The following is a 14289-nucleotide window of genomic DNA, read 5'->3' as shown; positions in this document are numbered from 1 at the left end:
CCCACCACATACACACACTTGTCAAGACATACAGTATGCATGAGAGATTATAAGAAACACACACCATAGAATAAATACATAAATGGAAATTACAGAACAGAGAACCGTAGAGGGTGCAAACTCATAAGCTAATGCTACATACTTAGTGTATAGCATTGGCTGAGTGGTGTTGTGGTGGAGCCTGACATACACCCCACCACAACACCACTCTGACCTGGATAAGTGGAAGAAAACGGATGGATGGACAATTGAAAGCTACTTGAACCACAAAGTGTTTAAAACATCAGCAGACTAATACATGATCAGTATATTCAGTATTAGCCAACACAGATTTTTGTGGTGCAAATGAGACGCCATCCCTTTATTGTATCAAATGAATATTGAGCCACTGTAAAACTAACAACACAAACAAATATTGAAAAAATGTTATAATGAAAAATCCTTTGATTTTACAACAAAAACAAAACAAAAGCATTTGCTATAGCACAACTTTTTGTTTTAAAAATTGCCAATGCTACCAGACATGCACGTCACAATTTAGCTGCTATCTAAAATGCTAGTGGACCAGAAGGCATACATACCAAAATCCAAATAAGCTAGTCGCTTACATTAGCCTACATTGGATACAATATTACTGAAAGAAATACATTTACATGATGTGAATTTTATTGTGAAATGTCCATTATAGTAATTGACATCATATTCAACTCAGACTTTTTTTCTTTCCCAGCCTAACATACCATACAAAATGATCTGACCTATTCAAACAAAATCTTAAGCATGTGTCGTTTAAGTAACATTAGCATGCTTTCAATATTAGCTTCATCAGAACTCAAGAACAAAGAAAACAGTACAAGGATCTTTGAATAAATAAAATAAAATGATTTGATAATTCCATCATTTTCATTGATTAAGCAGTTTTACTGTTGCAGAAACCTTCAGCGGAAGTATTTTTAGCTGGTGTTCTTTCTTATTGATGAAGTATGGAAACAGCTTCTCCGTGAAAGTGTGTATGAAGGTGTGTATGTGTGTGTCAGTGTCGAGATCAGAGAATGACAGCTTTCCTTCGTCCCAGTTCAGATGAACTCTGATCCGCTGGAACTCCTTCAGTGGGTGAATAAAGGTGTGTTGTGATGGGGAGCATGCTGCATATTTATCTTCAGTTAGCCCCATTATCCGCCAAAGTCCAGATTTTATTTCACTCTTTCTTTGTACAGACTCTGCTGCTACACCCAAGACCCAGCCTGTAGAGTCTCTAACCTCAACATCCCAGCTATGGGTGCCTGAGTCAAAGCCCTCAGAGCCCAGGACAATGCAATAGCAGTCAAACCTCTCCGGATTGTCAGGAAGCTGCTGCCTCTCTACAGATCTTACGGCAGTCAGATCTTCTGATAGGATGAGCTCTGGATGAGCTGTGTTTGGATCCAGAATCACAGGAAAGTAGGAGACTATCGCCTTCATCTCGTTCCAGATGTTGTAGGTCAGGTTGCCCAGGTGTTTGGCCACATTTATCAGAGCTTCTGACACCAGCTCTGGATCATCCAACAGAGGGCACTGCTGGATTAATTCCACTGCAGCCTTGTAGTTCTGCAGGAACGAGACATCTTCAGCTCTCAGCTCCTCTTCCGTGGCTCTGATTATTTCTGAAAGAGCTGCTATCTCTCTGCTCAGACCTTCAATCTTCCCCTTCATCATTTGACTCTTCTGCTTCTCTTCCTCCCTCAAAGCAGTGATTCTGGCATCCTCTTCATCTTGTAGAAACTGATGCAACTTCTTAAACTCATCCTTAATTTCTTTCTCTGCCTGCTGGGCCTGGACCCTAATGTATTCTGCTGTTTCATCAAACTTTTCTTTAACTTCTTCAAACACTTTCAGTTTCTCCTGTAAAGGTTTCAAGGATTCCTTGAGATCCTTTCTATGATCTTCTGCAGCTTCGTTAATGGGTCTGAAGCTGTGGCCGAGATGTATTTTTGAATCTCGACAGACGAGGCACGCTGGCTGCTGATGATTCAAACAGAAGACTCTCAGTTTCTCATGGTGCAGACTGCAAACAGTTTCAGAGAATGCAGAAGCATTTTGATCTTTCTTTTGTAAGAAGGCCTCACACAGGTTCTTTAAGGTTGAACTAACCGGTGGCTCACCCAGCAAAGGTCTTTCCTTACAAACCGGACACTCTTTTATGGGTTTGTCTCTCCACCAGGTCTCCACACAGGTTTTACAGAAGCTGTGGCTGCATGCCAGGACGACAGGAATATCAAAGATGTCGTGGCAGACAGGACAGGACAGGTCCTTCTCTGGATTATAAGCCATTTTCTCGTTCTCAGGAGAAAGTAAAAAGCTACAGCACAGAGCATGAAAGGAGGAAGTTCACCTTCACTTTCTCTTTGCTTGTTTTTCTTCAGTCAAAAGCAGGTTGAAATGCAGGATTACGATGCTGTGTTACGTTTACTTCTGCTGTGAAGAATTATTTCCCCTTTTCTCTCAGTTGGAGCCTCTCTTCCAGTGAACAATAACTGAGAGAAATGAATTTCCTGTGTTTTTTTGTCCTGCGGTTAGAGGTGGAGCTTCGCCTACCCATTGGTGTGTTTCACTTAAAGGAGCCTGTCACACTGCTTGGAGACTGCCACATAATGTAAGCAAATATGTCATGGTAGAGTAATAGGATGAGCTCTGTCTTGCGAATTCAAACCTGATTCCTTTACCTTGTCGTTACCATGTTTCGTCTTGTTTTTCCATGACAATCCTTTTAAAGGCTTCCAAAGTACAATGACTCCTTCTGCTATTATGAATACATAACTGTTTTTGTTTTTTTGTTTTTTAATGAAAGCTTTTAATGAACAATGTTAAATAGAGGTGGATCAAACTGTGGCTCATGAAAGAGGCGAAGATGTAGGAAATTAAGGTAAAAGTGCAAGAAAAACAAATGTCAAAGTCAGGTAAAGAAAAAAAGCAAAGGAGTCCAGCAGGAATTATAAATATCTCAGTGTGAACTTACACAGAGCAGTAAAAATACAAATATACAAATCCATAGATTTGATTACATTTATTTATCAAATTCAGGATTGTGGGAAAAGAGGCAGGGTATGCTCTGGCTTGGTTGTAATCACAGGGCCAACACAAAGAGGCAGATAACCACTCACAGTCACATTCACATGGCTAATTTAGAATGAATTTCTTAGGGAGGAAGGAAGTAAGCCAGAGTACCCAATAAAAATCCATGCAGCCAGAGGGAGAACCACACATGATTGGTGCAAACTGTTTGATAAACAGTCCCATAATATCTCAGCAGAGTACCAGACATTGACTTGATTGCAGAAATAAAAAGTAGTACAAATTTTATAAGTAGGCTTTGTCTTGATAAACTGACCACACAAATGTACTGTGAGGTAGTTAGTTATCAGTAACCACAGCCAATTAATTTGCATTTGCAAGATGCAAAGATTTGCAAGAGACTGAAGTGAAAGAAGACCCAGATCAACTAAGGAATAAACCTGTAATAAATGCAGTTTTTTAAAGAAAGTTGTTTTGAAATAAAACTGTTTTCATTTATTTAATTCAACATTAAAGTATTTTAAATACATACATAATATTTGTTACATTTCCCTAAGTTATTTATTTCTGGATTTATTTCATAGTGTGTTTTAAACTTTGAAATTACCACTCACATAAATATTAATTCAGATTTGCTCAGCAAGTAATTTAATTTTCTCCCAATTAAACAGACATGTTACGAACATTTGTTCTAAGACTTGTAAAAATCCCTCTGCAGATGCAATGGTTGGTTCATTTACTTGAAAGCTGCAGCTTTCAGTTATGTGCAAAGCTCAGCCAGCCTCAGACAGGTCTAATGTATTTGGGTGCCACTGTGGGGTAAACCATTTCCTCAGTGTGTGTCATGTGTCACTGTATCCTGACAAATATCCTCTCTCTCTCAATAAAACACACTTTTTTATTTGTTTTAATAAATAATACAAATAAAAGTTGTTGTTAGAGATAGTTTCTAACATCAGAGCACAGAACGTGTTTTTCTATATTTAGCAGGAAATCATTACAAGGCAGGGAAACTTGTTTAGCCTTTTTTTGTCCCACTGTCTAGTCCTTCTATTGGCTGGCTTTCGACCAATCATATTGTCTGTGTTCACTCTCTGTAGAGTAATTTGCCCCTAGGGCTGAAGGAAGAACATAAAGTCTAGATTGGGAAGTAAAGAAAGTTTTACTTGCTTTCGAAAAATACGTCTGGTTTACGACCCTCCTCTCAGCAGCAGCAGATTCTTCTCCTCCTGCAGGTGAGGAACAACTTCTCGGTGTGTTTGTCCTCACAGTGGTTTTACATATCGACAATAAAGTAACCTGGTTCTTTCATTTAGAAAATGATGGTGGAGTCATTTAGATTAGTCTGCTTCTCCTGGAACGTCTTTTTAGCTGCAGAAGAGCTCACATTCTTATTTTTTTAATTTAGATTACTGACAATTACTAATGTCAGGCTAAAAGATGAGTGAAACTAGTGAAACCTGAAGCTTCTAGTAAGCCGCTGGATGTATGTTTATTGTTTATTTTTGTATTTTTGTTGTGTCCCACACCATTTCACAGCTAGGGACAGAAAGAAAAGCAGCTATTTAATATGCGATAAACCAAGAAAACCTATGTCATTGTGTGGATTTAGGGTTTAAGATCCCAAATAACAGCTGTTATGAAAAAAAAAATAGATGAAACATGATGTCAGACCTGGATCACGCCTATGATGTATTAGCCTTGTCTTATGAGGCTTATTTGTTCAAGTTCAGGGTTAGAATTACCAAACATTATTTTCATATCCCTGAACATAATTTTTTTATCTCTCTGGTAGATAAGTTTTTTTTTTTAATGCATGTTCACAGTTCAAAATAATCCCTATTTATCTTATACGGGGCATCAGTGCAGTCTTCGGTCCTGAAACAAGTTTCATCTCGCTTCAAACATCTCTTTATTTAACCAGATCTCACATATAGTTGCATCTAATGAGAAAACAAGTCATTTAAAAACAATATTCGTTGTCTAATAAAGGACAAAAGTAAGCTGCTAAACGTCAGTGCACCTTTAAAATAAAATGCTATTATAGTTTTACTAAGATAACTCTCTGGTGACCATGAATCTCAGTATCAGACATAAGAGAGATGTTTGACTGTAGCAGAGGCATTAATGTCACCAAAGACTTGTACTGCTGTAATGTTGCAGTCCAACATGTAACTGATTACTCAGTGATTACTGTAAGAAACTGATTAGGCCTCTGGCTAAGAGGCACAGAGACAAAAAAAGCAAATGATGGTTCCCCTAGAAGTCAAAAACACCAGCATGAGTGAAGTAAGATGGTAAACACCCCCAACATTTTTCCACCACTGCTGGGTGGAAAAATGCATTTAACCCATTCACACAGTGAGGCAGTGGGCAGCCACCAATGCAGCGCCTGGAGAGCAGTGTGTAGGGACGGTACGTTGATCAGGGGTGCCTCAGGGTAGGCGTTCAGTGGATTCGAACCCCTGACCTTCTCCCAGTTTTCACCAAAACATCATCAGGATTGAGGTTGCTTGCTTTGTTGCAGCTGTTATCAGCTGCAATCTTTTCTGATCGGGTGTCTAAATAGGAGCACAAAAGCAAACCAGTCAGACAACATTTTTTTGTGCTCTGTTAAACCACAACTTGGAAACAATAAGTGGCGCCAGGGCGGGAACACTGACAGTTAATATCCACCCTGATGTGTGTGGATTCACACCCAGACCTGTGAACAATTGTTCATTCTTTATTTTGTTTATTAGTTTTCCACCATTAGCTGAGTCTGAGCCTCCCCAGATCTCCTTCTCCCCACCACACACTCCAGCGTTTCGAAGGATTCCCCAAGTCAACTGATGTATTCTGCAGAGCGTGTCCTCAGTCTGCTCCACTTGGACATGCCCAAAACATCTAGGAGGCGTGCAGGCTAATTGAGCACCCAAAACCAACTCTGCTCAGAGGCAGTCGTGAAAGGATGAGCAACAAGACACCTGCCTCGTTTTTTTCCTGTGCTTACATACCTAACTTTTTTTTTTTTACTTAGAGGTTTTCTAACTTGTCCTTGTGTACTTAAAGTATTACGTTTATACTAGAGATGGCACGATACCACTTTTTTATGTCCGATACCGATATCATAAATTTGGATATCTGCCGATACCGATATGAATCCGATATAGTGTGTTTTTTAATCAATAAAACGTTTTTTAATATCTTGCTGCATTTTGTATACGTTTATACTCAAGTTTAAATAAACTGATTTTATAAGTGTATCCCTCATGGACTCTGAGAAGATATAAGATATAAGATATAAGTTGAGAGAAATTTTGTATAATTCTTTAATTTTGGTCCATTAAATCTTGTTATGTCTTATGATTCTCTGATGTTTGCAATACCACCATCCATGCAATGTAAACAGGTTATTTTTGGCTTGGTTGTTAAAAGAATTGGTTCAGGATGAATGTGCAATGCTTTAGTGAAACATTACCTTTTCATTTAACACAAAAAGCAGGTCAAAGTTGATTTTTTTACATTTATTCAAACTTTATTTCCAAATTATGTTTTGCCTGACAATAAGATGAACATGACCAACAACATAAATTGTTAACATCAGCAGTTTTTAGTGTTGTCATTACAGCTGTCACGCTGTCAGACTTTAATACATGATTATTGAAGCCGAAAGAATTCCTGATAATAATATTATTGCATAATACTATTATACAGATGCTGCCAATAAGTGTGCTATTTAAAAAAGGAAATATACCATTGTGTTTATAATACACAAATAACTTCAGAAGTAACTGTGTAAATAATCTTTAATGTAATGATCCTTAAAAATCTTAATCATTTTTGGTTATCATGAGAAAATTGTTATTCTTTGGGCCACCATCATCATGCTTAAACACGAGCACCCTAAATGATAATAACAGTGATGATGCTGGAAACAAAGCATTTCCTTACTTGTTGAGTTCTTTCATGAAGATTTCTATGGACTCTCCGCTGGCGTCCACCACCTCCAGGATCAGAATGATGTCATATCGAGACACAATCTTTGAAACAGAGAGAAAAAAAAGCTGAACTGATCAGATGCGTTACTACCTTAAAGATAATTGTTCAGTTAAGAAAATATTTACAGATATTTAAGATTTAGCTCTTCCAGATATGTAAAATATATACTGACATTTTTCTATGTTTTTATAAAAAATACTTATGTAAATATTCTGAGTTGCAACAATAAAGCTGAAGAGGTATCAAAAAAAGACAGAGATGGGAACAATCAGAGAAATGCTGAGTGACTTAAATTGTGTGGTTATAGAGGTAATGGTGGTTCTGTGAATGAAGGGCAAGCTGCCACTGAGCGTGGTTACTTGAAAGGACAACAGGCCAGTGGATCCATGTTTAAATTAACACACTCTGATTGTGTGTTTGCTATTGTGGTTCCTAAACAGCAGACACTCAGAGCGGCTGATCTGTACAGTGGCGTGTTGACTAAATATGAAACAGATCTAATACAATAACAATAATAAAACATGGGTTTAAGCAAAGAATTGGAAATGTAACCTCATCACCAGAATAAAAGTAAAGTAAAAACCAGTGATTCAATGATACAGCAAGAAACCACAAGTCAAAATACAACTTACTCCATGTATTTCAGTATATTTTCAGATGCATATATAGGATTACATTTTTACTTGAACAGTGAGTCCTGATACTTATTTTACCACTTTGCAACTCAGCTATTTAATAGAAAGTTTTTATATAATACTTAATTACTTAAATACTTAATAATTGGTAGGAGGGCTGGACTACTTTTCTACATTGTTATCGCCCTTGGTCTTCTTTCCGTGACAAAAAGCCAAAGCATACTATTTTGTCACATGATCAGACATTTTAATGAAAGCAGGAGCCAGACCTGCAGGTCATTTACAGTTTTGTAAGGTGAAAGTATGTGTGGGCTTTTATACTGGTTATTACCTTAGTCAGGATTTCGAGGACATCAGGGTCTGACACTTTCGTTATTCCAAACTTCTGAATGTTAAAAGATGCTATTTTCATGATGGCTGCAAAAAGAGGACAAGCATAGCAATCAGAATTATTGTCTGAAGGCCAAGAAAAATTCCCAACAGATTCCATTCCAAGTGGACCATTATTGCTTTTGCCGTACTGGTCCACTTGATTGTCATAGTTTGTTCGATCTACCCGAGCACCCAGCCCCGGACACTGAGAACTACCAACGGGTGGGAGCATCAGCCACTTGCAGTGAGCGTAGTTGGGGAAGATAGGCATTGTATAGGAATTTCTTTTACTTATGTATTAATCACATTATTTTATTGTATAATGCCTTGGTGCAGCTAGATTTTAACATGTCTCACACTCATACAGTAAGACAAATGGTGGTGGTCTAGTAAGGACGTTGGGGGAAGCAGACAACTCCACAGGAAGAAACTTTTGTCTCTTTGAGGACTCTGGGAGGTAGCAAGGGAGTGTGAAACAGCTGTGTACTGCCTTTTGTTCCTGAAGAAGGTATTAACTGGGAGCCTCAAGGAGATTTATCTTTTCTATTCTTTGGTTTCTTCGTTAGAGTTATGTCTTATGGTTTGTCTCTGTGTAATCCTTAGTTGCTGTCTCCCCTGTTTGCTATATCCCCGTGTCCAGTCAGTGTCTGTGTCTGCCCTGGTCCAACGTCTCTGTTCCCTCTGTTGCTGTGCGCGTGTTAGTCTGTGTCTTTAGTTCAGTCTGTGTCATGTTTCCTGTTTTATTTTGAAGGTCCTTGTCTGATGTTAATGTATCTGGTTTCGCTTCCCCTTGTCTCGTTAGGCCTGATTTGCCCCTGCTGTGTTTCCCTCCTGTTACCCATTCCCTGATTGCTCCCTCTGTGTATTTAAGCCCTGTGTTTCTCGGTGTCTGTGTTGCGATCTACCGTTTATCTAGCTGTGTGTTCTGTCAGTCTTCCGGTGTAAGTTTATTTTTATATTTCCAGTTATGTTATATTTGAGTTTAACATTAAAGCTGTTTTGAGTTCAAGTTTACCTTCGAGTGTCTGCACCTTGGGTCCTATGTCTGCACACAGCCGTTCCATAACAACAGCTCACCACTCGTCTGCAGGCTTTATTTAATGAAAAACTTCCACAACAGCATCCACACCTGGGGGGAACCTGACATGTTCACAGAGAGGTGGAATCTAAGACCCAACCTGGCACATGAACATAGACAAACAGGCACACACAGACACAATCATGCATTCCCACCATCACACAGACATATACTCATCCAACATGGAGGCACACAGAACTAAACAATGTACACACACTCATACTCCCCAAAAATACTCTGTACCCCAAGTTCTAGGCACCCCCAGAGGAGCAGTCCACCCCCAGACCCAGGAAATGATTCCATTTACTCTGGGGTGGAGACAAGCAGACTGCCCCTAGTCCTGCAGCAGCAGGAAGGCCCAACAGGCCCAGACCCCAACCAGACGGCCAGCTCCTTCTCCCGCACCCTGCCCCAAATGGCGCACAGAGAATGGGGTTATGAAGACCCCATACCAGGGGCATGGTACCAATGACTCTCTGTCAGATAACATCTGGCCTCAGCACGGCCCCTCCTGAGAACCCTCAATGTCTACATGTATTTAAAATTGAGAGGTGGGCACCTGCACCAGAGGTGAGGCTGAATAAACAAACTCTGGACAGCTTTCCAAATCGGCTTGCCTGAGGCCTTCATGAAACACTACAAAGTTCATATTTTCTGCAAATAACCCATGTTTTTTCTCCACGGGACAATATAAATGTTTGATAGAGTTTATACAACAGGTGTATTCACCTTTATGGAGAAACTGATAGGATGGACATAAATACATAAAATAATTAATGAAATCAAGTATGAAAGATTAACCTGAAATAAGTAAAAGAAAATCTTGTTCAGACTCCAAAATACATGAACACATTTTAACCTGTTTTTAAATTAGTGTTTGATTAAATCAGATGATTTTTTTCTGTTTATTTTTATTTTTAGTCGAAATTTATCTTTTGATTTTAACTTTTCTATTGCATTTGTTTTTCTTATTTGAGGACCTTTTTAAACAACATTAAACATTTTGGAGGTTTTTTCTTTGCTGCTGCTGACGTATTTTAACAAATCAGTAAGCTCTTCTCAAAATCCTCCCCACTGAGATCCCTCACATTAGTGTGAGGAGAGAAGACAGGAAACCTGTTCTAACAGGTTCAGTCTACGTCTTTACAGCACTGCTTTCCAAAGCCCCGTCTCCGTTGAGCTGAGTCTATACCTGCAGCTTTACATCAATACTGCACCTTGAATACTCTATCAGTGACTCATATACACTTTGTCCTAACCCACGTACCAGCCAACAAATGTAAAAGGACATTAAAGGGTTTACTAGAAGTCAAAACACAGTGGGTGTGACACTGACTCCATGCAGCAGTTGTGAGTCTCCAGTGATGCCTTTTCCTGCCAGATATGCTCCTTATAGAAGCAGCTTCTTCAGTTTAACCATCAGCTGTAGGGAGTTTTAATCATTAGAATTAAAGGATCTAAGCCATCATATATGGTTTTAAATAAAGACTTCAGGTCATGTACAAGGAATGTTTACAACCTAAACACTTTCTACCCTTCCACCAACATGACATTAATCAGAGATGATACTCCTAATATGCTCAAACCTTCCTGCAAGGTGCAGCCAATCAGAAGAGAAGTTGAAATAACTTGATTCAGACAGGGGATGAACAGAGGAGCAGCACTGAGGCTTAGCACAAAATAAATATGGATTATTTTTAACTGAATCATACAAAGCTACACATACAAGAAGTAGTTGATGTGTCAGCTCAACAACAGTCTAGAGAATTATCTGTACTGTGACTGATACTTGCACCTGACATTTACTGTGCTTGTTGTGTCTTTGTAACTACATTTATTAAACTATGCCTAATATATGTTTCCTCATTCAATTTATATAACTATTTTGCTTTTTTAACTTTGTTACTCTGGTGTTTCTTTCACTTTGGTTCATTCCATTTATAAATCTATTCTGACAAAGGCTGCATTCAGTTTTTCTTTTGGTATAAACTAGAGATGGACCAATCCGATATTACCTATCGGTATTGGTCCGATACTGACCCAAATTACTGGATCGGATATCGGCCAGAAATAAAAAATGTAATCCGATCCATTAAATATCAAAAAAGCACCTCACAAAACTTGCGACACGGCGTAACTCGGCTCATAACCGTAGCACGTCACAGCAGTATGCCAGGTGATAGAGCGGCTGTGTGTATTTGTAGCCTCACTACCAAACCAGTATTTCATCTCCGAGGAAGTTTTCCCAGAGAGAAGTAAAGCAAGTGTATAAGTTCATCTCTGAATGTTTGTAAAGCATTCCCACGTTAAGCTTAACAACAGATATATGGAGCGACTGCCTCTCTCTCTCTCTCTCTCTCTCTCTCTCTCCTGCTGCTACTTCAATCGTGAAACTGCTTAATGATCAGCTGATCGGCTTTTCTGTCGCGAGTCTGTCTCTCTTCTTAGTTTTTGGCCCACTTCTCACCAGAAAGCGGAAACCAGCGGCTGAACAACAGCAGCATGTTTAAGCTTGATAAGCTGTTGTTAGAATTTATTTAATATTACTTTCTACACCAGGATCTTTTTCTACCTAGCTGACGGCTGGTAACTGTGCAGGGGCGGATCTAGCAAAGTTTAGCCAGGGGGGCCGATAGGGCATGAACAGGGAAAAGGGGGCACAAAGACATACTTTTCTTTCTTATTCTCATTTAAAATGTCGAGCTTTTAATAAATAATTATCTGACTCTTACACCCAAAGTTTTAATCTGATGTAAAATATATAGAAGTCCATCACTGTGTATAGTAACTGTTAAGTCTAATATACCCTAGTAAGCTATACTACTTTTTCCTTTGGGAAGATACCATCTGTGCAGTCTGCAATTCTGTTGAAGAAAGATGTTGAATCTATTTAATTATTCTTGAAAAATAATTTATTTCTGTGCATTTTCCCCCTGCATCTGAATTTCAGCCTCCTCTGGCCACAGGCTATAACCCCCCCCCCCCCCCCCCCCCCCCCTCTAATGCCCGCTGTTCTCATTTTCATGCCCCACCCTGTCCCCGCTTTTTCTTTCCTCTCTTCTCTGTCCTCTCCTCTCTTCCTTTCCTCCCTTTATTTCTCGTTAGTACAGGGGGATCTGCCCGGCCCGAGAGCCGTCGCCAGTCCCCTTCAAGGCCTTCCCCAAACCGCAACACTAATCACACTTCCTCATCTCTCATTGCCCATCGTTACCAAGGAAGTGGTCCCTGCTAGTGAATTTAACATAAACCAGTGACACACTCCGGGGCCTGATCAACCCTGGCAGGGCCTCCTTGGATGAGGGTGTTTAGTGATAACGGCCGAAACATCCAATGAATCCAAGGTCCACTACCGACCATATGTCCCCAATTTTAATATGATAATCTAGATCAGATCTCTAATTCCTAAACCTAACCAAGGAAGAAAAATGGCAGATTAGCCTGGGTAAAAGACCGAAAGTTGAGGCACACAACGATGTGTGCTGCTGGTAAAGTTTCTGGGCTGCCTTTCCTCATAACAGCCATCCCTCAAGAGTCTTTCCATTTATAGACAACTATGAGACGTCCATCCATCCATTAATTAAAAACTTTGACCATTTCGGCTCTCTATCTGGCTACAAAATAAACTGGTCGAAATCTGCCTTGATGCCTTTGAACGTTAAAGCTACGAAAATTTCCTTACCCGGTTGTGTTCAGATCAAAAGCACCTTTACTTATCTGGGCATTTCAATTCATAATAGTATTCCAAAGATAATCAAGGACAATTTTACTACTATGCTAAATAAGATTATATCCGACTTTCAAAGATGGGACAATTTAAAAACTTCGCTTCAGGGTAGAATCAGCACAATAAAGATGAACATACTGCCACGGCTTAATTTCCTTTTTTTTATGTTGCCACTCTCTCCTCCTCTAACTTATTTTAAAGACATACACTCTGCGGTATCTAAATTTATTTGGAATGGCAAAAGGCCTAGGATACGTTTGTCAACATTGCAGCGGCCCAAATTGTTTGGTGGCCTGGCAGTACCAAACTTCGAGTTTTATTACTGGTCATTCCAAATCAGGGCGCTTAGTACGTGGGTCAACCCAGAGGCTACTACTGTGTGGAAAATGATAGAATCCGCCAAGGCAGCACCGCATAGACTACAAGATCTTCTGTTTGCTAATGTTCCTGCCAATACGCTCTACAACAACAACAAATTTGGACCTATTATTGCCAACTCTATACAGGTATGGAGGAAAATAGAAAGACGGCTAGGTGCTCCAGTTAAATTTTGTAAAAGCTCACCACTCTGGCATAATTTAAAGTTACTATGTGGCAGCCGACCATTTGTTCAACCCTCTTGGTTTTCACTCGGGATAAACCTTTTTGATGATCTATTCAACGCCCAAGGCCTTCGCTCATTTCAGGACTTAAGGACACGTTTCTCTCTTCCTGCGTCTTCTTACTTTGTGTATCTGCAGCTCAGATCAGCTTTAAAAGCATATGGTGTCCCCTGGGACTCTCCTCTTCCCTCTCATCCCATGTTGGACTGGATCTTGCCTAACTCTGGCAGACCCTCTGTTTCCAAAATCTACAACAAATTAGCCGAACATGGTATAAAGTCCCTGCCCATTGAATCTATTTGGGTCAGGGAACTGGGAGAACTACAGGTTAATATAGACTGGGATACAGTGTGGTCTAATCTGAGTTTGACTTCTAAGAACCTGGCGCATCAATTAATTAATTTCAAAACCATACACAGAACATACATTACACCCTATAGGAGGTTCCAGATGAAACTACAGGCTACGTATCACTGTCACATCTGCAATGATTCATCACCTGGCACGTTTTTGCACATGTTTTGGGACTGTCCTGTTGTATCCAATTTTTGGGTCTTTGTGAACTCTGTGTTATCTGAGGTACTGGAAGTTTTTTATGTTCCCAATCCTGGTCTTTGTCTCCTTAATGATACCTCTGAAATCTCCTTGAAACAAATACAATGCAAAATGTTGTTCGGTGGATTCACATCCGCAAAGAAGACTATTACGAAGCAATGGTTCAGTCCTGACATATGTATGGAATCATTCTGGAGACGATGTCTTATCCGTGTTATTGGTTTTGAACATACACAGCAAAATTAAATAAAGCTCGACCCACGACTGTTGAAGCTTGGAAAATCTTCTTGT

At 39.5% G+C, this 14289-nt stretch overlaps 1 protein-coding gene across 1 annotated transcript; it reads right to left on the bottom strand.

Annotated features, from left to right (window-relative positions):
- Positions 1–700: 700 nt before the first annotated feature.
- Positions 701–2502, bottom strand: LOC102784305 (nuclear factor 7, ovary-like). Its single transcript, XM_006783470.3, has one exon. It carries the CDS (start codon positions 2308–2310, stop codon positions 904–906), a length of 1407 nt encoding a protein of 468 aa, XP_006783533.1. The 5' UTR covers positions 2311–2502; the 3' UTR covers positions 701–903.
- Between the last annotated feature and the right edge of the window lie 11787 nt (positions 2503–14289).

The sequence above is a fragment of the Neolamprologus brichardi genome, chromosome 5 (genome assembly GCF_056152115.1).
Source record: "Neolamprologus brichardi isolate AB-2024 chromosome 5, ASM5615211v1, whole genome shotgun sequence".
NCBI lineage: Eukaryota > Metazoa > Chordata > Actinopteri > Cichliformes > Cichlidae > Neolamprologus > Neolamprologus brichardi.
This window is presented reverse-complemented; position numbering and strand designations above follow the sequence as displayed.

Excerpts from the sequence above, each read along its gene's own strand:
- LOC102784305 (XM_006783470.3), bottom strand. The coding sequence starts at position 2,310 with ATGGCTTATAATCCAGAGAAGGACCTGTCCTGTCCTGTCTGCCACGAC.